At 50.8% G+C, this 24,106-nt stretch overlaps 4 protein-coding genes across 4 annotated transcripts; 1 reads left to right on the forward strand and 3 right to left on the reverse strand.

Annotated features, from left to right (window-relative positions):
• Positions 1-1,276: 1,276 nt before the first annotated feature.
• LOC137486666 (gametocyte-specific factor 1-like) lies at positions 1,277-9,809 on the reverse strand. Its single transcript, XM_068212102.1, has 7 exons — positions 9,759-9,809; positions 7,635-7,732; positions 5,502-5,628; positions 4,799-4,885; positions 4,061-4,121; positions 3,220-3,300; positions 1,277-2,392 (listed from the first exon to the last, which is right to left on the reverse strand). The coding sequence occupies exons 1-7, from the start codon at positions 9,778-9,780 to the stop codon at positions 2,341-2,343; spliced, it is 528 nt and encodes a 175-aa protein (XP_068068203.1). The 5' UTR covers positions 9,781-9,809; the 3' UTR covers positions 1,277-2,340.
• A 5,748-nt stretch (positions 9,810-15,557) lies between these two features.
• On the reverse strand, positions 15,558-15,975 carry LOC137486662 (feather keratin 1-like). Its single transcript, XM_068212100.1, has one exon. The coding sequence runs from the start codon at positions 15,956-15,958 to the stop codon at positions 15,653-15,655; it is 306 nt and encodes a 101-aa protein (XP_068068201.1). The 5' UTR covers positions 15,959-15,975; the 3' UTR covers positions 15,558-15,652.
• A 39-nt stretch (positions 15,976-16,014) lies between these two features.
• Positions 16,015-19,584, forward strand: LOC137486663 (feather keratin 1-like). Its single transcript, XM_068212101.1, has 2 exons — positions 16,015-18,364; positions 18,716-19,584. The coding sequence occupies exons 1-2, from the start codon at positions 18,170-18,172 to the stop codon at positions 19,040-19,042; spliced, it is 522 nt and encodes a 173-aa protein (XP_068068202.1). The 5' UTR covers positions 16,015-18,169; the 3' UTR covers positions 19,043-19,584.
• Positions 19,585-22,700: 3,116 nt separating this feature from the next.
• Positions 22,701-23,121, reverse strand: LOC137486656 (feather keratin 1-like). Its single transcript, XM_068212085.1, has one exon. The coding sequence runs from the start codon at positions 23,091-23,093 to the stop codon at positions 22,788-22,790; it is 306 nt and encodes a 101-aa protein (XP_068068186.1). The 5' UTR covers positions 23,094-23,121; the 3' UTR covers positions 22,701-22,787.
• Between the last annotated feature and the right edge of the window lie 985 nt (positions 23,122-24,106).

The raw sequence follows: 24,106 nt of genomic DNA on the forward strand, positions 1-24,106 counted from the left end.
GGAGAGTACACCGGGCTCATGGAACAGAAGAGAGAAATGGTGGCAAGGGACAGTGAGCTGGGGCTATCCAGCCTGGAGAAGAGAAGAGAAGGTTCCCAGGAGACCTCAGAGCCCCTTCCAGTGCCTAAAGGCTTACAAAAAAGAGGAAAAGGGACTTCTTACACAGGCAAAGATAGGACAAGGGGAACAGTTTTTAACTAAGACAGGAGACTTAGATTAGATGTTAGGAAAAAATTCTTCCCTGTGAGGGTGGGCAGGCCCTGGCACATGCTGCCCTGAGCACCCAGGGCTGCCCCTGGATCCCTGGCAGTGTCCAAGGCCAGGCTGGCTGGGGCTTGGAGCACCCTGGGACAGTGGAAGGTGTCCCTGCCCTGGGCAGGGGCGGCACTGGATGGGCTTTAAATCCCTTCCAGCGAGGTCTGTGATTTTGACTCTACATCCCATCTGCTCCTGGCAAGGACATCCCATCCAGCCTCCAGGGAATGGGGTGAAGGCTCTGGCACTGCACGACCCACCCAGCACAAGAGACTGAGGATTCAACCCAGGATATGTCACAGCAAAGTCCTTACTCTGTCACCAGCATGGAGGTGCCCTGTGACACACCTGAAAAAATATTCTGTGTCAAATACAACACAAGCACAGGGAGCCAAGAGCCCAGTGACAGCCAATACTGGGATTGGAAACATTCCCAGTGCTGGGCGAGGCTCACCCAGCATTCCCAAAGCACTGCAGGAGCAGCAGAGCCACGACCTCCCTGCCCTTTGGCCCCCCTGCCCTTCACAGGAGGTGGCAGGTGCAGGATGTGCTCGAGGACATTGCCCAGAAGGACATGGGATTGCCACTCTGGGATGTCAGATCTCAGGTGTCAGTCACAGGTGGGCTGCACCCACCCTACAAGTCAGACCACTTCTCATGGACCCTACCCACCAGCTCTTGTGGGGTGTTGGAACTCACAACCACAACCTTCCAAGCCTGGTGCTCTCCAGAAAGGCTGGGCTGCTGGATTCACCCCAGACTGGGGGAACAATGGCTCCTCCGCAGCACAGATATGCCTGAGTCCCAACAGAAGCAGCTTTCACCCACTGCCAATTATGGCATTTACCTGTAAAACTGTAGTGCTCTGGCCCACAAATCTGCAAATGAGCTACTGCTGTCAAAGCAGAAACAATCACAGCTGGTGTTTGTCACCACTTTCATTCCAAGTGACAAAAAAGAAATGAAGGTGAAAAGGAGAGTTTCCCATGTCAGCACTTACTGGCTCCAAAGAAAAGCAGTCTCAGGGCATTTAAAACGTTTTTATTCTAAACTGCCAACAAGAACCTTGACATATATTGACAGAACTTTAAAAGAATCCTAATTTTGCACATTCCAGTCAACATGTAGTATTTTCTAGTGTTAGTATACAGATGGTGGAAATCCAGTCTTTAGGGGAAAATATTAAGGAATTAATCTCTTTCTAGACAAACACTATGTCTGGCTTCTTAATTCTTTATGGTTGTATCTTTAGATCCCATTTTGTACTTCGCATGTTTAGAAATATACTGCTTGATCTGAATATTTTCAGTCCTAAATATGCATTTTTACTGATTTAAACCATTCCTACTCCCTTCCTCCCCTAATACAGAACAGGTACCTGAGAGCTCTCAAACATGTTTCAAGCATTAGAAAACTGCAAAACTCTAATGGAAACTGGAAAAGCACCTCAGTGTCCTCCTGAAACTTCCCCTGTTTGGAGTTGTGTGTGATGCAAGGAACTTGCAGAGGATTCTCTGCTAAGGTCTGCCTGGGGAAGTCCCTCACACACAGGAGACAAAAGTAAGGCCTAAGGTGACAAAGGTAAGGCTTAAGCTGTGAAGGTGCAAAAGTTAAGGTCAGTATGCTCTCAAAGCAGTCTCTGCAAATGACAACACGGTTTAAAACCCAACCTGAACACTTGTCATACCCTGAGTGGACAAACTCAGACTCCAACAAAATAAAAACAAAGAGCATGCACAATAAAATACTTCTAAGTTTGCCTGTTACAAAACCAGAGACTTGGCAATTATGATGTTTTTCCTGTTCACAGGGAGCCACTATGACCCAGGGCTGGGCTGGGAAGGTTTCTGTGTACATTTATCAGTCTATTTTTACAAAAACAGTAACAAAATTCACCAAGTAAAGGTGAGGGTAACTTTTAAAACAAATAGTTGGGGGAAACATCTGATAACCAAGGACAGTTGCATATATTCAAACACGACAAGAAACACATTATGCAATAAAAGCCAGGTGTAGAGTCCTGCCATCAGGTCCACAGCATGTCTGTCTGCTGCAGGAGCTCTCCCATCCAAACCAGGGAGACACTTACTGCTGGGGCAAAACTAAGTTCCAAGGGGAGGAACTAATACTCCGAATTCTAGAAAGGACAAGATACAATTTTTGCATGAGATGGACAAAGATACAACAACTTCCCCCACTCCCCCAAGGGACAGTGGCCTCTGCAGAGGCAGCACTTGTCCCCTTGGCAACAAGGCTTGTCTACAACTGGCATTTCAGTTTGGTTTGCCAGACTCAGCCCAACACTGTGGCAATTGCAGAGTTCCTGGCTGTGCAGGAGTTGTGTCTGCAGTGCCGCGAGAGCACCAGGTTCAGTTGCTCCCAGTGGGAACCAGGACAATCATTCCTCAAAGAATCTTTAACCTGTTGCTTTGCTGCTAAAGGCAAATAAAAATCTTTGATTTCAGCATTAGACGCTTCCCCACGGGGAGCTCCTTCTCTCCCTTCCCCAGATGGAATTTGATAGCTTCTTCTCCCTGTGGTGCTGGTTTAAGGACTCTGTTTCACCTCAGCTCTGACCAAGCTGGGCCTGACAGTGAACAGAGCACAAAGCAAAGGAACAATATGGTTTAAGTCAGGGGCAGGGTGCGGGGGTGAAAGGGGATAATGGGGATGCTGTGCACCGGTGTGCTTAGAGAGACAGAGCCAACATGGCCAGGAAGCAGCTCTGCCTAACCTGGGCCACAGGAATGGAGCAAGGAAAGAACAGAGAGGATGCCTCAAAGGAAGGACACAGAGGATGATCCCAGCAGCAGATTCCCTCAGAAGCTGCTCTCAAGAAGCAGCTGTTCCATACAACCCCTCCTGTCCATGCAGTGGGAGCCACAAAGTGCTGCTACAGGCAGAGATTTCAGGAGCTGTCTCCAGCTCTGGCCTGGGTGCCTCAACCCCATGCTCAGTACTCACAGGCCTGCAGGCAGGGTGTATGGGAGGGTCTCAGGGGGCCGCATCCGTGAGGGCAAGGAGTTGTTCTGGTCACTGATGGTGCTGGAATTAAGTGACTGGTTACTTATGTATTTTACTGCAGCAAGGCCCTGGGGGTGGTGCTGTGCCACCAAGCTGGTGGTGCTGAGGAGAGCTGGATGTGCTCTGAACACTCAAAGGTCTTGTAAAGAGTCTGACAGGTGGAACCAGGCAGTGCTGCTGTCAGCCCCTATGGAAGAGCTCACACAGAACTCGGAGCTGCCAGGGGCAGGATTATTGCTGGACTGTAAATGAACCTGTTAAATGAACCTGTTAAAGAAACCTTAAAACACCTTGGGCAGCTCTGGTGGTCCCACCACATCCCCTAGCCTGCCAGGGCAGCCCCTTCCTGTTCACAGCTGGGCACTGAGCTCCTTGCTCCAAACTCTGACCACCCTTTGGAAAGGGCACAAGGGGAGGGTTCTGCTGACACAGGGCCCAAGTTCAGCGCATCTGCCAGGCCCCAGGAGGCAGGAGCTCACAAGAGATCTCCCAAGGACTGAAAGGGACCACCTTTCTCTCTGCACATTGCCCAGACATCCATCAGACATCCCTGAGCACAGGCCACAGGCACACAAGAGCAGTATCAGTGCTCCTGAGGGTTTCCTGCTCTGGTCCAGGCCATATGAGGAAGCAGGACACACTGAACCAGCAGCATCTCTCCTCCCAGGGTTGTACAGCAGCAAAGGCAGCTCCTGTCCAGCCATTGAGGCGAGGCTGGGAGATGGCTGCAATATTTGTATAAACAAACACTGATGTAAAGAATCAAACCGGCATTCCCTACCTTTTCATGGCAGAGTTGATCACACCCCACACAAAAGTAGACTCAGATCCCTCCAGCAAGTCTGTGAAAGAAAGCAGATGTTGTGATCCAGAACTAAGAAACCCCAGAAACCACCATCAGATCAGTGCCTTAAATGGCTTTCCACTGCCAGAGGGCAGGGTTGGATGGGATATTGGGAAGGAATTGTTCCCTGTGAGGGTGGGCAGGCCCTGGCACAGGTGCCCAGAGCAGCTGTGAGTGCCCCTGAACCCCTGGAAGTGTCCAGGGCCAGGTTGCATGGGACTTGGAGCAGCCTGGGATAGTGGAAGGTGTCCCAGCCCATGGAATGAGATGAACTTTAAGGTGCCATCCTAGCCAAACCATTCAGGGATTCTGTCATCAGGAATACCTCTGTCATATTTTTACATGTTCAAGAGAGAGGAAAAGTTGACCTATGAATCATGTTCACTGAGGAACATGTTTCTGTTGCTATCACCACACGTAAGGTACACCACTCCTCTTCTAGGAGGAAGGGATGCTTGGAAATCTCTTCCCATGCTTGTTCTGGCAGGCATTTTGGATTGCTCTCTATAGCAAGCCAAGCCTGCTGGGTGGAGAGATCCATGTTCATATGAAGGAACATAAGTGAAGTGCCCTACAGGGCAGCCCTGAGCAAACAGCACTCCTGGCCTCACACTGTCCCCAGAGGATCTGGAGGACATGGCCAGGAAGAAGGCAGCAGATGGGCAAGTTCCTCACCCGTTTCCCAGTCTTCAGCACATGGAGGTGCCTGCCATGTGCTCCCATTATTCAGCTGCTCCTGTGCGGACTCACAGGACCGGCTCACTTCAGAAAGAGAGAAAACACAGTGACCAGCAGTCCTTAAATCCATTAAACACTTTGGCTCAAGCTGCAAAACACCTCTGGGCTTTAGAGGAAGCCCCACCCAAAGCAAACAGGTTGGAGACAGATGAAATGCAGCAATATTTGCCTTTTTCAATGAAAAAGAGAAGACTCTGCTCCCTGGAACTCTGAGCAGGAATTCTGGAGTGAAGAGGAAACCTGCTGACATGGATGCAGGCATCACTGCCTGTGCACCTCTACAGAAGACAGAAAACTGTGTGCCCTGTGGTGTGCAAGAGTTAAAGGGAGCTCAGCTCTGCAAGAGGAGCAGCCCATCCTTGTGGCCATAAATGCATCCCACTCCTCCTTCCAGAAGCACTTGCGGCATGGTTTTGGGTAAAACCTTTCCATTCAACAAGCCTGGTAACAAAATACATGCAAGGCCTACCCAGAGCATCTGCCATGTTCTCAAGAAACTGCCCAATGAAGCCAAGCAAATGAGATCAAGTTCCCCCAAAGCTGCTGTGTCACACACAACTATAGACAACCATTTGCCTCCCAATTTTGGGTTATTCCACGAGGACACCTCAGTCCCCGGGGTGCACAGGGGGTCTCTTACCCACATCTTGCTCCACGAAGGCTTTGTCATTGCACTTCATGATGTGGTCGCTGAGGTCGGCCTGAGGAACCAGGTGACGAGCGTTGAAGGGGCATGTGGCCAATTTCTTTGCAATTTCAGGGTTGCTCTGGACAAGGGAAAACCAAAATTATGTGCCACATCTCTCAAATTCACTTACCTCTTGTTGATACGTAGGAAAAAAAAGACTTGTATATTTGTGGTGTTACTTTGAAAAATACAAAAATAAACAAGAAATTGAAATATATTGGTTAGACACTCACTAAATACAAAAGGGGAAATGAACATGACTTTTCTTCCAAACACAATTCACAGAAACTGAGCAATCCTGACTGAAGTGGAAAAGACTCTCAGCAAACTCCCTACAGTTCCCTGCAGTGCTGGTGATATGACTGTGTGGCTTAAAGGACAAATGAAACCACTTTAAAACCAGTAGGGAAGAGACATCTTATTGAAGCAGTGTGACTCCCCTGCGTGGGGAATGACACACTCTGACTCCATGTTGCAGAAGGCTGAATAAATTGCTTTTATTAAGCTAAATTATATTACATTAATACTATACTATACTAGAACTATAGCATACTAAAAAGATACTAAAGAAAAACCTGTGACTGTCTGGAGACAGTCACCACACAGCTTTGACCCAATTGGCCAATCAATCCAAACAACCATCACTGGTGTCCAATTAACAAATCACTCTTCAGTAAACAATCTCCATAACACATTCCACATGTGCTAAACAAGAGGCACAGCAAATAGAGATAAGAATTGTTTTCTTCCTTCTCTGAGCTTTCTCACTACATCTCACAGCTTCCCAGGAAAAATCCTGGGAGAGAGAATCATGTCTCTCTCTGTTCAGAGAATTGAATACCACAACATCAGGCAAATCTAAACCCTTCGGATGTATTTTAACTAAGAGGGCATACAGGCAGAGAAATTCCGTAAGCCTTTTAGAAGAGCCAGGGAGCTGGCAGCATTCCACCTGGATTTCCATTATGGCAGGCACCAGTTCTAGTAGCAGAGCTCAGCTGTACCTACAGTAAATTATCTCCTGCAAGTGACAGAGCATTACTGGGAAAACCCCAGCTCTGCCACTGGACCGGTGCTTGCCTGGCTCTGCTGGTCAGGGATTAGACTCACACCCAAGGCTGCTCCAGGCAGTTCCTCCTCCACCACTGCTGATCCCTGCCTTCAGCACATCCAAGGCCCTTGGCACTCCCTGCCTGGTACAGCCAGGGCTGCCATGTCCATAGGTGTCCATCGCTGTTGTCACCTGGCATGAGCGAGTGGCTTCCCACTGCCAGAGGGCAGGGTTAGATGGGATACTGGTAAGGAATTCCTCCATGTGAGGGTGGGGAGGCCCTGGCACAAGTTACCCAGAGAAGCTGTGCCTGCCCCTGGGATCTCTGGAAGCGTCAAAGGCCAGGCTGGACAGGGCTTGGAGCAACCTGGGGCAGCGGAAGGTGACCCTGCCCATGGCAGGGGTGGGACTGGATGAGCTTTAGGGTCCCTTCCCACCCAAACCATCCTGTGATTGTATGATTCTTAAACAGTTCCAGCCAAGAAGATCCAACTTGCTCTGCCTGCAGTGTCCCTGTTTGGGTCAGGGCTCTGTTCTGCACAGAGCAATGGGAGACTGAGCTGGGTGGAAGCGTTAATTGGATTTTATGCATAAGGGATGCAAAGGAAACTCAAAAAACCTGTCCCAACCAAGAGGGACAATCTCCACCCAGACCCCTGCCACACTGTGGCATCTTCAGATGGACCAGTGACAATCCCCAAGCTCTTCTGCTAATTACTTAGACACTGGCTTTATCTGCTTGATGATCACTATCTCACCTCATCCTGAAAGTGGAAAAATGAATATGACCTCCCTGTGAGCTGGAAGAGACCAGAGACTCCTCCCTGAACTAACCATGAAGGATCTCTGTCTCCTTCAACAGAGCCAGACTGTGAATGGGTGAATTCCTGTGTGCCTGGAGCTATCACTAAACAAATCCTGAAGTTATATGAAATAAAAGTTAAAGGGCTATTTGTCAGGAAAGGCAAAGGCTTGCAAATACAGGGGGTATTTGCAAGCACACAGTCACTCAGTCAACTGCCTGTCCAGCTCACCTCCTTACACTTCACCAGGTGATAGGGAAACCGCCGTGCTCTGATCCAGTGGTGCTTAACCAAGGGACACTGGATTAACCTCTCTGGATCCAACATATCTGGTGGAACAGGAGAACAGGGAAGAGCATCTGGTTAGGAAGATGAGAATCACTCACACTGGGGAAAACCCCACACCACCACATCAGGGCTGTGGTCTGAGGGAGTAAAACCAGTTGCTCTTAGTTTGAAACTATTCATTAAGGCAGGCACCTGCTTTGCATAACCAAATTAATTAAACCTGAAGTTCTCATAACTGGGACATTAGTTAAAACAGAGGAGAGTCAGCACCACTGAGCGTAATAACTCTTTAGGTTACCTTATTACAGAACCAACCACCCTTACTCCAAGGGAAAGCCAGCAGCACTTCCCAGCTCTCCTGGAGGAGGATCAGTGGGATCATGTCACACCCACCAGTGCCTTCAGAAGCTGAACGAAATCTTTTTTCCATCAACAGCTTGTTTTGCTGGAGGCAGAATGTGAGGGAACTGAGTTACATTCTGGAGGAAGCAGTGTGCCTAACATGGTACATGAGACTCTGAATTAAGCTTTTAATCATGTAATTATTTAGGAGCTGAGGTGTTACTAAAGCAGCAAAAACACAGAGGAACAAACATATTGAACATGAAGCAGTGTGAATCCATGCATACATAATTGTCTATAAAATATATTACAATATAAATATTAATAAAGATGCATATTCTGAGTGAGGAAGAGAAGCAGCCAGGAGGAGACACAAGGCCCCACTACTGCCTGTGGGTCTGTCTGTGGGGTACACACCAAGCAGCCTGGGCTGCTCCCATCCTTTCTGCTCTGCCACTCTTGCTGCAGGAGCTTCCAGCACATTTAGGGTTTGATTATGCAGGAGCTAACCCATCTCTAGGCACTGGCTGCTGCTGCTGCCGCCTCTGCCCTCCTCTCTCACACACGTGGCTTCATCAGACCTCAGGCTAGCAGTTGTTAAAATGCTGTTCCAGAAGTCCCAACGAACAGAATTCAAGCTAAGAGCCACTTGGAAAGAGAAGGGACACACAGGATCCTTGTCTCCATCTGGGCTGTGCAGTGCTGCTGCCTCTGAGCACCTCTCACCTCAACAGCCCACTCGGGAGAATTAGAGCACCTGGCTTTGCATTGGCCCAGCTACTTCTGGAAGAGCAATCACAAGTGGCTTTGTCACCGAAAACGCTGTGAAAAATGAAACACTCTAACACTGTAATTTCAGTATTAGAAAGCAGCATTACTCTTTTTTGGCACTGGCTGCGTGGGGGATGCTCCTCCAAACATCCTCTCCTCCCTTCTGAGGAGGGTTTTTTCTCCTTGAATGCATTCCAACTATGGGGTCTGGCCAAGATACACCCTTTATCAGGCACACAGTCTTTATTCTCACGGCTAAGATACCCAGTAGTGCATATTAATCACTGATATATGTAAATGCAGGATTAAGCACTGTGTGTTTAAGGAATTCACAAGACTAAACAGTATTTGGTGGAGATTTTTCCAGTAGCTTCTCTCTCTGAACTGGCGACACACAAGACCAAGTGTGGTTCCAGTGAAGGGAAAGGGGACAGAGACGAGCAGCAGAGGAAGAGCAGAGCCCTCAGCACCACACGCCCAGCAGCACAGGAGTAGCTCAGGCAGTCAGCAGCTGCAATTTATACACGGCTGAAACTACCAAAGGCACCACCACAACAATGCCACGTGCAGGGAGATCCTCGTACCTGTCCCTGTCCACACTGCACTGAAACCGATCCCAAAACCGCCTGGAGCGGCTGAGCCGGGAGACACGGGGGGAAGGCAGCTCGAACCGAACGAAGTCGCTTTATTCAGTGAAATCCTACAGGCTGGACCTCACCCGCACCAGCTGCTGCGGCGACCTGGGCTGCAATCACCGAGAGGGCCCGCCCGGCTCGGGCACTGGGCATGGGGACGGACCCGGGCCGAGAGGGGACAGACGTGGCCCGGGCCGGGGGGAGTGACAAACCCGGCCCGAGGGGGAACAGACCCCAGTGGGGCGGGTGTAGTCCCCGCCATGCCCGCGGGACCGACGAGCGCTTTCCCATCCCTCCCCAGCCAAGCCTCAAGCCTCACCCAAGTCCTCCTCGAGCTCCATGGCGGAGCCAGCCGGGGTCCGCTCTGGGGCTGCGCCTGCACCGGGGCGGAGTGCGGGGTCGGCTGCGGGGCCGAGTCCGCCTCGAGGCCGGCTGCGGAGGAGGGTGTGGAGTCGGCTGTGGGGCCGAGCCCGCCGCCGCCTCGGCGCTGGTTGTGGGGGCGGGTGTGAATTCCGCTCTGGGTCCGAGCCCGCCGCCGCCCCGGCGCTGGTTGTGGGGGCGGGTGCGGGGTCGGCTGTGGGGCCGGGCCGGTCCCGCCCGGCCGCGGTTGCCGGGGCAACGCCGTGGGCGCGGCGCCATCGAGGGCGGCCGGGCCGGGCCGGGCCCGGAGCCGCCGCAGGGCCCCGACCCCTGGCCGAGACCCTGAAACCGCCCTGAGGTGCTGGGGAATGTTCAGCCGGAAGAAACCCGTATAGATAAAGGGAGCTAGGCTTAGACTCATCCTGATGTTTTTGACTGGGACTGCTGCAGCCTTAGGCGCTGGTTATGAACTGACCCCGGACAGTGAATCAGAATTGTCGAGGTTGGAAGAGACCTTTGATATAATCGAGGCCATCCAGTCCAGCTGTCCTCCCACTGTGACCCCTGTAATATATGTTATGGAATAATTTGTGTTTATGTGAAATATATGTATGTAATAAATGATGCCTGTAAGAAAAATCCTTAAAAGTTTTAAGCCACAAAGCCGAGGAAAGGTTGTGAAACCACAGAAAGACCTCATTTACAAACGAAAAAGCGTGGCCCTGTGCGAAATGGGCCCTTGCCTGGACCATCTAGGAGACACCCAGCGATGAATACACTGAGATATCTATATCGAGATAGTCAGAGTCGTCAGGAGCGTTATCGGGAACATGCATCCCAATACCAGGTTCCCTTAACCCAACATCAGCATTCATCTCTTCCCAGAAGTGGCTTTTTGTACAGCCCAGCACAGAGAAAAGGAGACCCATGAATACTTGAAGCAACAAGAGGAATAGGAGAACCTCTGCCCCAGGCGGAAAAAAACCGTATAAAAACTGACTGGACAGAGACAGTATCCGTGAACAGAACAAATCGGTTGCTGTAGTGGTTGGACCTGTGTTCACCCAGCGCTGATCCCCGGACTCGGCACTGTTTTTTTGATTGTGGCTTTCTACGACTGAATCTCGGTCGTGAAATAAAAATCTATTTTATTAATTATTAATTCGGCTTGATAATTTTTACCTATAACACCCCTAAACCTCATCACCCAGCACCAGATCCTGACACCTGAACACCCCAGGGGTGGTGGCTCCACCACCTCCCTGGGCAGCCCTTCCAAGGCCTGACCACCCTGATCTAACCTGAATCTCCCCTGTCTCAGCTCAAGGCCATTCCCTGGTCCTCTCACTGCAGGCACAGCACAAGAGACCGGCCCCACCTGGCTCCAGCCTTTCAGGGAGGTGTAGAGAGTGACAAAGTCGCCCCGAGCCTCCTCTCCTGGCTAAACAAAGTCTCCTTCAGCTGTGCCTCATAACTGTAATAGATGGGTGGTGTGGTGACTGGCTCTCGCAGATGAGGAGTGGATATTATGTGTGTTAAAAGAAGACATAAGACAATTTCTTTTGGCTGGAATGGAGTTGATTCTGTCTGTAATAGCACAGTAGGTGGCAGAGTGCTGTGCTTTGACTTTAGTATGGGAAGAACACTGATAATGTTGCTCACAAAAATTGCATTGATTACCTTGGTGTGTAACAAGACAATAATTACACAGTCTAGGGAGACATCGATTATGTCAGAGTTGCACAAGCATGGGTGCTTGGTGGAATTCCACAAATCAAGCATGCCAAATATTAAAACTTTTTATTATTTATACATTTTAGCAAACAAATGAATTAGTGTGCATTGGCTACATGTAACATAGCTCTTTTAATAATTAGTATTCTATCTTCTGTTGGCTAATGATTCTCTCATTTCTCATGCTAGTTAGTCCACATGCTCAGTCTTTATCTTCTTCTGGGCTGGGGGGTTTCTTGGGTCAGTGGTCTGTGTGTTGGTGGCTGCAATCTGCCCCTGCTGGAATTATCTTTTACCCACTTGGAGCTGATTTTAACACAATTGCTGAGTTGGCTTTGTTAGTTTCTTCCTTATCTTGGGAGTTCTGCCAGATGTCCTTGAAGGCATCTGTAAATTCTACATTCCTGGTGTCCACTATAGTGGTTTGTCCTCCTTCACAAGCTCTGTTAACCTCTCCCTAGCTCTGAGATCAAAGAAGCATGTCCAGCCTAAACCTTAACAAGGCAATTCCAGGAACAAGTTGTCTTTCTAACACCTGGATGTGACTTACAGTTTGCTGGCTGCTCTCTGTTTCACAGATTAAGTCTCTCTTCTTGTTGATTAGTCTTGAAAGTATACAAAGATCACACATCAAAGAACATAATTTCTTAAGAAAATTTAACATATGCCACGTTTTGCAGCAATAACACACTGATGGTTTGTGTGCTCAGTTGTGTTTATCCTGTGACTGGGGCTGTTTCAGTCCCCTGCTGCGCCTGAAGCTAGAGCAGGAGATCAGGAAGCTGCAGCCTCAGCAGAGACTGTACCTCTGTCAGCCCAGAATGTCTTCCTGCACTGACTTGGGGAAAAAACTCAGCAAGGTGTTAGAAGACCCCAGACCAAAACTTGGACCAAGGGGGTGTGTGCAAGCACATGTGGGGGGCAGGTGCTCAAGTCACAGGAATATTGTTGCCTGGGTGTCGGAGCCCAGAATGTCCCTTGGACACTCTTGGATGTTCCGGGCCCAGGTCAGAAGCATTTGAGACCCTGGAATGCAGCCACAGACCCCTGTGGCTTTGAACCTGACCCATGGAACAATTTACCAATCTTGCAGGAAGAACAAGAAATCACAGAAGTTTAGATATTATAGTAGAAGTAGTCACAAAGTGAAAGGAAGAATTTTTGAGTGCTGTACAGGGGGGTTTTAGGCCTTGTACAGAGGGGTCTGAGTTTTGTACATGGGGGTCAGAGGTTCTAAGATGGAGGCACTTGGGTGTGCCCTGTCCTCCTTCTTTCTCCTTCCTAACCTCCATGTTCTTGGTGATGTTGGCACTCACAGATTGGTTTAGAGTAGAAAGTCACTATTCAATACAGGTGATGGGCACTGGGGAAAAACCATAAACATTCAACACGTAATGGATGATATAAAAGAGGGCACCAGCCCTCTGTTGTTGGAGTGTGCCTTTGTCTGACTGCTGAACGGACCGCAGCAGCTCAGGGAGAAATCTTTTAGATAACACACAATAAACTACCTTGAGACTGGATGACTGAAGACTGCTGAGTCTTTCTTTGGAAGCTCGGGTTGGAGGAGAGACTTTTCTACCTTTCCGGGCCACCCCAATGAGGGAGTGAGGCCCGACGACAAGACCCCACACCTGGGGATTTCTTTGCACCAGCTTGAGCTCACCTACTGCTCTATTAAATTATTTGCTTTTATAATTCTGATGCCTGAGACTCTGCTTTGGGAAACCAAGGCTTGGGCCCATCATTCTGCCTCTGCTTCATAGAATCACAGTATTGTCAAGGTTGGAAAGTCTCTCTGAGATCATCAGGTCCAACTATTCCCTCAGCAGTGCCAAGGTCCCCAAGTACCACATCTACATGTTTTTTGAACACTTCCAGGAATAGCTGCTCTGGCACTGCCATGGGCAGCCTGCTCCAATGTCTTACCACCCTTTTATTGAAGAATTTTTCCCCAATAGCTAACCTAAACCCCTCCTGGCACAACTTCAGGCTGTTTTCACTCACTTTGTCCCTTGTTCTCTTGGAGCAGAGCCTGAGCCCCACCTGGCTGCACCCTCCTGTCAGGGAGTTGTGGAGAGTCAGAAGGTCCCTCTGAGCCTCCTTTTCTCCAGGCTGAGCCCCCCCCCCCACCCCCCCGCCAGCTCCTTCAGCTTCTCCTCATCAGACTTGTCCTCCAGTTGTTTCTTCTCCTCCCTGGGCAATCCACACTCACAGCCCCCTTCTCCTCGGGGCAATCACCCTCTTTTGGAACTGACTTCAAATGAGGAGTCTCATACACATGTGAGCAAAGGCACTGACCTCCAATCCCCTTGTCCTAGGGTGACGTTCGGGTGCTTGTATCCCCAGTCATGTGTTCTGTTTATGCCTGATATTGTGTTCTGTGCCTTCAGGACTGACTCTGAAAGTGAAGGTTTGTTTTGTTTTATTATCAGCCGGCTCACCTCCCCCAGGGTCTGTGTCTAGGAGAGGCTAGGCTTGCTGGCTTGCTTGCTGGCTTGCTTGCTTTCGCTTTGCCCTTGCTTTTGCTTTTGCATATTAGTTTAGCTAGGCAGTCCAATTCTTACCCTGGACTGTTTTGTTTTGGTTTATTTTTTTTTTTTTTTCCTTTCTCTTTCCTGAATACCATTCGAACCTGCTCCTGATCGGGACCTGGGAAACACCAAGAAACACCGAAAGCCTGCATTTTGTGACCTGCAGCAGCCATCCCCAGCAGCGGAGACTGAGAACTGGGCGAGCACTGCCAGGAGAGACTTTCTGAGTTTGTCATCTCTTCAGAGTGCTGAAAGAGTTTTGTCATCTGGTGTTGTTTTTTTTTTTTTTTTGTATTGGGGAGTGTTTTGCTTGTTAAATAAACAGGTTTTTTTTCCACTTCTCTCCGAGGAAATTCTTCCCAAACCAGGTGGGGGAGGGTCTGTGGGGGGTTTGCTTTCTGGGAGCTCCTCCTGGAGGTTTTCTCCCAAATTTGCCCTAAACTAGGACAGCCCTGATTTCCTTTAGGGGAAGAAGATACACTACAAGGTTTCCCACAGTTCTAGTTAGGAGTTACAGGCCAATGTCTTTCTGGCAGTAGCAAGAAATTTGCCTAATTTAATTCCAGCAGGTGACTGAAGGCTCACCAGTGCTCTCTGACAGCAGCAAGAGCAGAATCATCTTAAGGTACAAGAGACAGTGTGTTTATAGAATCAAAACTCTACATCAGGAGAGGAGTGTAGGCTTCTCTTGAGTGGAAATACTACAAAAGACATTTTCAAGCACAGAGAAGCTGGCCTCTTCCAGTCCTGTCTGGAAAATTATGTAAAAAACTATTTCCAGAAGCCTAAGATTGACTGAATCTATCAAAGCATTGTGTCTACCTACACACATGATCTGCAATGGAGTTTTACTCTTTTGCAAAGGCTGAAAAGGTCTCAGTACATGTTCCATCATTCCTACTGGGAATAATGAAAGCTTCCCTTATGCCTCATGCACCCCAAACCTTCCCAGAGGAACATCCTTCCTCCTGACTGTGTGTGTCTGGGGTATCCACAGAGGCAGGGACCCTGCACGGAGAGTTAACAATCATTGTGTGAACAATCACTGCACAAACAGCCATGAAATACCCTCCCAGAACCACCCCTGGTCAACACTGCTCAGCTTGGGCATCTTCAGATCATACCTCGAGGGGAAAGGATGACACAGGCATGGCCTGGGATGCAACAGAAATTTAATGCATCAGAAAAGAAAAACAGATCAATCCAAAAGAGGCATCCAGTGCAGGGAGCACCAGGGACAGATGAGAGTTTGTGTTCCATGGCCATGGCCAAGATCCCAGCAGGTGTCCATCTGCCAGATCCAGAGAGGGAGCAGGGCCAGCAGGTGCTCCCCAGGATGGCTGAGTGGGGATCACAGCCCCAGGGAGCACAAGGGAACAAGGACTCAGGTAGGAAAGGAGAGAGTGGCAGGGGACAGAGGCAGGGATGGGCTGTGCTTCCCAAGAGCCCAGGCTGGCCCTGTCCCCCTGCAAGGGCTGCTGGGGTTGCTCAGCCCCTCAGGAAGCAAGAAGCCGATGCTGCGTGCCCAGGGCGGTTCCATCCTGGGAGTCCCTGGGTTCCTTGCCCAGGGCCAGCGGCAGCAGCTTCAGCAGGGGAGGCACCTCGTGCCACAGAGGCCACTGCCCAAGCCAGAGAGGCCAAAGCCCCCGGAGCTGATGGGCACTCCCTGAGAGCTGAGGATGCTGCCAACAGCAGCTGAGGTGGAGGATCCCACCACGGTGTTCTGGGGGAAGGAGGTGAGGATGGGGCCGGGCAGGGTCACCACCACGGGCGAGGGCTGGATGGCCACGGTGGAGTCCTGGCACTGCCTGACACAGGGCTCATTGCAGCTGTTGGCCAGCGGGGTGGGGCCGCAGGGCTGGCAGGGCCGGCACGGGGAGTAGCAGGACATGTCTTGGGGCTGCAGGTGCACCTGGCACAGAGAGCAGAGGGAATAAATCACAAGGAGTGGTTAAGGATCCAACTGTGACCTCACCATGAGGGACCCAAGGCATGAGCTGGGAACGAGAGCTGAAGGCTGTTTCTGGAGGCACATGGGCTCTTCCCCTCATACAAACCCCACCAAGAGCTCCAGCACCGGGACGTCCCCAACCAGCCCAAAACTGGGGCAATACCTCAGCCAAGACCCAGCAGTCACACACCTCCCACTCCTTTCATCCTCTCACAAAAAGCATCTGCAAGATCTGACATGGGACAAAGTCACAGGTATGTGCAGAGAAATCCCAGAGGAGAAGGAGAAAATGGAGAATGCGCTTCAAACTCACCTTGTTCCAAGGAGATGGAGGTGAGTGGAGTGAATGTGAGAGTGGGGAGAAGAGCCTGCTTTTATACAGCTCTTGCATTGCCCCAGGCCCACAGTCCTGCACAAGGGTGGCAATTTTTCAACAGACTCATCTTCAAAGGAAAATATCCCACATAGTGGCAGCGATTCACATTTTGTTTCCATCTACGCTGCATTTCATTTCCTCATTTCCAACATTCCTGCCCTGCATGCAGGATCCTTTCATGTCCTGTGACGAGAAGCAAAGGATATCCCAGGCAGAGCCATGTCAGTGAGGGCACATGACCCAAGTGATGGATGAAGGCAGGGAATATTGGTTTAGGGCAGTCAAAAGCAACTCTTTGCAGTACCCCCTGCAGGAAGAGTCCCTGCCTCAGCACTGCACATGTCAGAGGGCACCCAAATAATCCACTTTTTATGGTCATTTCTCTTCCTTTTCTCTTTTTCCTGTCTCTATGCTCTCTGCAAGGGTCATGAGCTGCAGCGTGTCCAGGCAGCCAGGCTGTGCCAATGTTTCAGCTCTCTTCCTCTTGATTGCCTTTGCTCTGGAGGGGACGTTTGCCAGGCGTTAGGAAACACAAAGCCCACCTGGAGCGGAATCAGGCAAAGCACATGGAGGGGCAATAAGAAGGTCTTCTCCAGACAGGCCATCAATAAAGGGAGCCTTGGACACAGGCAGCCCCAGTATTCAACAGGGCAGCTTCCCTGAGGGCAGGGGCTACAGGAAAGGTGAACAACCTCAAAGGCTCATGTCCTTGATCTTTACCATCAGGAACTGCCGTAGGGAACTGAAGTTCCTGGTACTCCTTGGAACAACTGGAACAGAAAAGATTTCCCCAAGCAGAACAGAATCCAATGGGAGAACATTCAAACACACTGGTCTGAAACAAGTGTGTGTGAATTGATGTGATGTGTTCACTGGGGTCAGTACAAAGCCTTTCTCAACTCCCTTTGAAAGTCACAGTGACCATGGAATGCATCTGAGACCTGGAAGAAAGCCACTGAGTGTCTTGTCTTCAAGAGAGGCATCAAAGAGGAGTCAGGGAGTGACAGGCCAGTCAGACTTGTCTCGATATCTGGAGAGGTGATAGAGAAGATCACCACAAAATCCAACAGGCAGTGCTCAGGGAGGAGGTGTGCTCAGAAAGGCCCTGGATGCAAAACCAGATTTCAAACTGCACCAAGGAGTGATGTACTTCCCTGCCCTGCAGACACGGAGGCAGCTGGGACGCGTCCCAGGAGGGCAAGGGAATGCCTTCAGTAGGCAAATCTCCAAAGCCAAACTCTCCTGACCCATGGCAAGTCACGCTCTAATTTTGGTGTGAGGTCAAGCCAGGAGGGCGTGATGTCCGCAGGCTTTGTCCCAGGCAGGGCTGAATTCCCTTGCCAGCAAGGGCAGCTCCAGCCACAACCCTGGAAAACCATCTTCAAGCACTGGGCTGAGCCCACACACCACAGCTCCAGGCAGCCCAAAGGCCATTGCCCTCAGCCTGACTCGCTTGGCAGCACTGCCACAGCTCAGGTTGTGTGCAGAATTGACAACGTGTGGCAGGACTTTGTGTGTCCTCCAGGTCAGGGTGCAAAGGCTGCAGCCAAAATGCATCCTGGCTTGAAGAGAGGGGGAAGAGAAGGCACTGTCCCAAGAGTCAACACAGCCCTCAGGCAGTAAGGAAGTGCAGAGCTCCACATGGGTCAACTTGCGCCTTGATTCCTGCCCATACTATTGTGTTCCTGCACAAGAAATCCTTGTGGGACTTCTCATCCCACCACATGGTAGAAGCCTCCGTGACTTAGTGGGAATGTCAGAAATGGGGAAATGAAATGGCAAAAGAGATGAAAACCCAACCACAATCTGTGCCATTGGGTAGAATGTTTTGCTTTGAGATGAGTCTGCAGGAAAATTACTGTCCTTGTGCAGTGACTGTGGGCCTGGGGCGGTGCAGGAACAGTATAAAAGCAGGACCTTTGCCTCACTCTCTCATCCACTCCTCTCACCTCCATCTCCTTGAGAACAAGGTGAGTCTGAAGCTTTTTCTCATCCTTCTCCTCCTCCCATGGGATTTCTCTGTCTATACATGCTTTATTGTTCTTTATGGATCCTTGCCATGGATGAGGGAAGGAGGCAGAAGGTGTAACACGGGCAAAGGCTGGGGCTTGTCTGAAGTGTTTCCAGAGCTATGGACCACACAGGGATCTTCCTTGGGTAGCTCTTGGCAGGGATCTTCTGAGGAAAGGAGAAGCCTGTGGGTCTCTCTGTACAGCCTCTGGACTTGTCTCCAGTTCATGCCTTGACTCCCTCATGGTGGGGTGACAGGCTGATCTTCAACCACTCCTGGTGCTCTGCTTTCCCCATTCCCTGCATTACAGGTGCAGCTGCAGCCCCAAGACATGTCCTGCTACTCCCCGTGCCGGCCCTGCCAGCCCTGCGGCCCCACCCCGCTGGCCAACAGCTGCAATGAGCCCTGTGTCAGGCAGTGCCAGGACTCCACCGTGTTCATCCAGCCCTCGCCTGTGGTGGTGACCCTGCCCGGCCCCATCCTCAGCTCCTTCCCCCAGAACACCGTGGTGGGATCCTCCACCTCGGCTGCTGTTGGCAGCATCCTCAGCTCTGAGGGAGTGCCCATCAGCTCTGGGGGCTTTGGCCTCTCTGGCTTGGGCAGTGGCCTCTGTGGCACGAGGTGCCTCCCCTGCTGAAGCTGCTGCTGCTGGCCCTGGGCAAGGAACCCAGGGACTCCCAGGATGGAACCGCCCTGGGCACGCAGCATCGGCTTCTTGCTTCCTGAGGGGCTGAGCAACCCCAGCAGCCCTTGCAGGGGGACAGGGCCAGCCTGGGCTCTTGGGAAGCACAGCCCATCCCTGCCTCTGTCCCCTGCCACTCTGTCCTTTCCCTCCTGAGTCCTTGTTCCCTTGTGCTCCCTGGGGCTGTGATCCCCACACAGCCATCCTGGGGAGCACCTGCTGGCCCTGCTCCCTCTCTGGATCTGGCAGATGGACACCTGCTGGGATCTCTGCCATGGCCATGTGATGGAGATTCTGAGCTGACCCGGCTGCTCTCTGCACTGAGGCCGCCGCTCAGAGTGACCTTGTTCTCATCTTTTGACTCATTAAATTTCTTTTGCATCCCAGCCCATGTCTCTGTGTCATCCTTTCCCTCTTGTCATTCACCCAAGGTTCCCGGGCAGGGAGGTGTTGTTCAGGGATGGTTCTGTGGGACAGAGTTTGGAGAAGGTGTTTGAGTGCCTTTGAAGATGGGAGACTTGAATGTGCTTTATTATGGCATTGCTGCTTCCTATCCTTCTCCACGTGTCTGTGTTATGACCCACTGCAGAAGGTCAGGGGTAACCCAGGTTCCTGTTAATGCATCCCTTGAGATTGATTAGAGAGAGCCAACACTGAACGATCGGTGTCTGTGAGTGCACACAGTAGGATTATTGAAGAACAGTGTGATTGGACAGGAAAACACATCTGTAGCCGTTTGGGCTCTTATTTTCCAAAGCAATACAACAACAGGAAAGCATGGCAAGATGAAAACGCAACCACATCACCCAGGGATATGCCCAATGCAAAAGGAAGGAGGAGAGTTAAGGGTAAAGATTGTGAAGATCACTCCTGCCACAGGCCCTGTGATGAGACTTGGTTGCTGCGCAGTCTTGGTCAAAGTGGTCACAGACTGGACCTTTCAGGTGGTGGGGGAAGTCTCAAAGAAGAGGTGGGAGAAATTCCCAGGGAAAATCCACAGAACATAAAATGTGTTTGGTTTATATTCACTCAGTGTCAGCTGGGGACGCCCACGTTCCTCCATTGCAGGGGGGAGCTTCACACTCGATCATGTAATGTTGTGGATCATGGGACCCTTCGGGAGCCCTTGACACCTTCCAAGGCAACACAGCTGCCCATCACAGCCAGCACAGTTGCTTTGGTTTTGGCCCACTGTGGCCCATCAGCAGAGATGAACTGTCAGGCCACACGCGAACGTCTTGGTGCTTCCCCTGGGGAACAGAGGGAGCCCCACAGCCCAGCGGTCTGGGCAAGGGAGGGCAGCTTGGAGTGACAAGAGGCACCAGCGCCCACCTCCTTTCTCATTCAAAGCCCATCATTCACCCTCTGTCAGACTAGATCTGAGGTTGGCCATTACACAGCCAGAGCTCACCTGCCCCAGTTCACCAAAGCACCCTGGTCTCCAAAAACAGGGAAATGCTTTGACTCATCATCCCTTAAGGCTTCAGGGTCTCACAGTCTGCAGATGGACAGAATGAACCAAACCTCTTCACTGGCCCGGTCTACTCCAAGGATGATTTTATCTCTCTCACCAAACCATTCTTGTCTCCATGCTCAGCAATCCCTGGGCCTGAGTCAAGTGCTCTCATCTCCTCACCATCCCGGCCACCCTGCACTAAACTCAGTCTGCTTTGTCCTGGTGGTTCTTGCATTACAGCCTGTGCCCAATATGGGGGTGTTGGATTAAACCTTTTCCAGACCCAGAGATGGGGCAACTTAGAGGTGTTTTAAAACCTTTTCATTCTATGTTCAATGTCATGACAAGGGTGAGACAATACAGATGTTATCATTCATGCTATTATAATTAGAAGCCAACTATTTCTTAATTACATCATATTATAGATGTTTCTTGGTCAATCAGCTTTTTTCACACCATGCTGTAAATGCCTTAAAGCCAATCATCTAAAATTACCCCTTGTGGGTCTTAATACAATGCATCTTTCATAGTTCTATTTCTCTAAAGTATTTAGCTCTATTTGCAAGGCCATCCTTTGAAACTTGTTTCCTGTTCCATTTCTCTCTCAACCATTTCATAGCATAAGATCCACGCTATGTGAGCCTTCTGTCAGGCTCTGAGAATTCCCTACAAATTCATTTCCCACACGGGGGATAGCAGCAGGCGAGGGCTGAGCAGACCAGCGTCCACAACTCCTGGTTCCACTCCTGCTCGCACAGCCCAGGGTGCTGCTGACAGCCCTCGGTGTCTGGGAGCATCAGTGACATGGACAGTGGGATTGGGTGCACCCTCATGGCACTTGGTGATGTGCTTTACCGACCATAGGGCTATCTTGTCAAGGTGATGATCTTGGAGGTCTTTTCCAACTTTAAGCATTTGTGACCCTCAGCAATGACATGAAGCCGAGGGGAGCAAGAGCTACTCTAGATGGGAGGGTTTAAATCCACAGGGATCCTGACAGGCTTGAGGAATGGTTTCACGTGGAACTCAGGAACTTCAATAAAGCTAAGTGCAAGGTCCTGACACCACTTTGGGGCAATCTCAGAAATCAGTAGGGATAGGGACTGTGGGATGGATGGAACGATGTGGATGCCAGCATGGTCAGGGAGACAGAAACAGCACTCGTTTCTCACAGTAGCTTGTGAGAACTTTTAGGGAGATGTAGGAATGTGGTAGCTCGTTAGTCTAAACAATCTGCAGGTAGGGTTTTTCCACCTTGCTTTTCTGTTCCTCTCAAGGACGGTGTGTAAGAAAGATGTTTTTATTAACTAACCAATCAAATAGAATATATCGTATCAGTCTATTTAAACTCGTTTCCTTTCCATTAAAGCCTTGTATTCTTACATTTTACACTGCATCACTCGTCTGTTCTTGTGTCATTTTTGGCACAAGAGTGCCAGATGGAGGACTGCCCTGCAGAGAATGGTCACATGGATGCATCACCTCTGCTCGGGAGGGCAGCTGGAGCAGTTGGGGTTTTCAGTCAGGAGAAGAGCAGGGCCTGGGGCACCTTATTGCAGCCTTTCAGTTCATCAAGGGGTGGTGCAAGGAAATAGGGGAGAGAGACATTATATCAAGTGGCTGGACAAGGGGCAGGAGTTTTAAACTAGAATGGGCTAGCTGGAGCGGAGATACTCTCCATGGCAGGAGGGTTGGAATAAATGACCTTTAACAATCTATTCCAACAAAACCCATTCTGTGCTCCCATGATAACCTGGGTCTGAGAGAAGGCAGCACAATGGACTCTGTCTCTCCCTCTCAGAAACCTTTCAGATCCATGGGATCTGCTGGAGTCTGATGGGAATCCAGTACCTCTGTCTCGTCAGAAACACACTGTTCCCTGAGTACTTGTACACAGTGTTGAGTTGAGAAAGGAAAAGGAAACAAAGTGCAGAGTGCATGTTTGTCCCTGGACAATGCAGGGAAATTCTATCCTGACCAGAGAGGCAGAGAAACTCAGCACCCAGAGGGTCACTCAGTGCACACTGAGCACTCCCAATGCCAGCCTGTGCTGACAGCCAGTGCAAAACCAGCCCCAACAACACCCTCCCAGAAACACCCCAGGGGCAACATCTCTGCCTTGAGGGCGTGCCTGCAGGACAAAGAATGACACAAAGGCACAGGCTGGGATGCAGCAGAATTTAATGAGTCAAAAGAGGGAGAACAGGGGGGATCCAGGTGGAGGCCACAGTGCAGGGAGCAGCTTCAGCAGGGGAAGCACCTCGTGCCACAGAGGCCACTGCCCAAGCCAGAGAGGCCAAAGCCCCCGGAGCTGATGGGCACTCCCTGAGAGCTGAGGATGCTGCCAACAGCAGCTGAGGTGGAGGATCCCACCACGGTGTTCTGGGGGAAGGAGCTGAGGATGGGGCCAGGCAGGGTCACCACCACGGGCGAGGGCTGGATGAACACGGTGGAGTCCTGGCACTGCCTGACACAGGGCTCATTGCAGCTGTTGGCCAGCGGGGTGGGGCCGCAGGGCTGGCAGGGCCGGCACGGGGAGTAGCAGGACATGTCTTGGGGCTACAGCTGCACCTGTGAGACAGGGAATGGGGAAAGCAGAGCACCAGGAGTGGTTGAAGATCAGCCTGTCACCCCACCATGAGGGAGCCAAGGCATGAACTGGAGACAAGTCCAGGGGCTGTACAGAGAGACCCACAGGCCACAGGCTTCTCCTTTCCTCAGAAGAGCCCTGCCAAGAGCTACCCAAGGAAGATCCCTGTGTGGTCCATAGCTCTGGAAACACCTCAGACAAGCCCCAGCCTTTGCCCATGTTACACCTTCTGCCTCCTTCCCTCATCCATGGCAAGGATCCATAAAGGACAATAAAGCATGTATAGACAGAGAAATCCCATGGGAGGAGGAGAAGGATGAGAAAAAGCTTCAGACTCACCTTGTTCTCAAGGAGATGGAGGTGAGAGGAGTGGATGAGAGAGTGAGGCAAAGGTCCTGCTTTTATACTGTTCCTGCACCGCCCCAGGCCCACAGTCACTGCACAAGGACAGTAATTTTCCTGCAGACTCATCTCAAAGCAAAACATTCTACCCAATGGCACAGATTGTGGTTGGGTTTTCATCTCTTTTGCCATTTCATTTCCCCATTTCTGACATTCCCACTAAGTCACGGAGGCTTCTACCATGTGGTAGGATGAGAAGTCCCACAAGGATTTCTTGTGCAGGAACACAATGGTATGGGCAGGAATCAAGGCGCAAGTTGACCCATGTGGAGTTCTGCACTTCCTTACTGCCTGAGGGCTGTGTTGACTCTTGGGACAGTGCCTTCTCTTCCCCCTCTCTTCAAGCCAGGATGCATTTTGGCTGCAGCCTTTGCACCCTGACCTGGAGGACACACAAAGTCCTGCCACACGTTGTCAATTCTGCACACAACCTGAGCTGTGGCAGTGCTGCCAAGCGAGTCAGGCTGAGGGCAATGGCCTTTGGGCTGCCTGGAGCTGTGGTGTGTGGGCTCAGCCCAGTGCTTGAAGATGGTTTTCCAGGGTTGTGGCTGGAGCTGCCCTTGCTGGCAGG

This window comes from Anomalospiza imberbis, chromosome 22, assembly GCF_031753505.1.
Source record: "Anomalospiza imberbis isolate Cuckoo-Finch-1a 21T00152 chromosome 22, ASM3175350v1, whole genome shotgun sequence".
NCBI lineage: Eukaryota > Metazoa > Chordata > Aves > Passeriformes > Viduidae > Anomalospiza > Anomalospiza imberbis.

What these genes read in the sequence shown, in the direction of transcription:
- LOC137486666 (XM_068212102.1), bottom strand. Translation starts at nt 9,780, where the DNA reads ATGGAGCTCGAGGAGGACTTGG. An exon ending in ACCTGGTGAAGTGTAAGGAG is followed by an intron (nt 5,629 to 7,634) that starts GTGAGCTGGACA and finishes TCCCTTGTCCAG; the next exon opens with AGCAACCCTGAAATTGCAAA. An exon ending in CTTCGTGGAGCAAGATGTGG is followed by an intron (nt 4,886 to 5,501) that starts GTAAGAGACCCC and finishes CTCTTTCTGAAG; the next exon opens with TGAGCCGGTCCTGTGAGTCC.
- LOC137486662 (XM_068212100.1), bottom strand. Translation starts at nt 15,958, where the DNA reads ATGTCCTGCTACTCCCCGTGCCGGCCCTGCCAGCCCTGCGGCCCCACC.
- LOC137486663 (XM_068212101.1), top strand. Translation starts at nt 18,170, where the DNA reads ATGGCAAAAGAGATGAAAACCCAACCACAATCTGTGCCATTGGGTAGA. An exon ending in TCCATCTCCTTGAGAACAAG is followed by an intron (nt 18,365 to 18,715) that starts GTGAGTCTGAAG and finishes CCTGCATTACAG; the next exon opens with GTGCAGCTGCAGCCCCAAGA.
- LOC137486656 (XM_068212085.1), bottom strand. Translation starts at nt 23,093, where the DNA reads ATGTCCTGCTACTCCCCGTGCCGGCCCTGCCAGCCCTGCGGCCCCACC.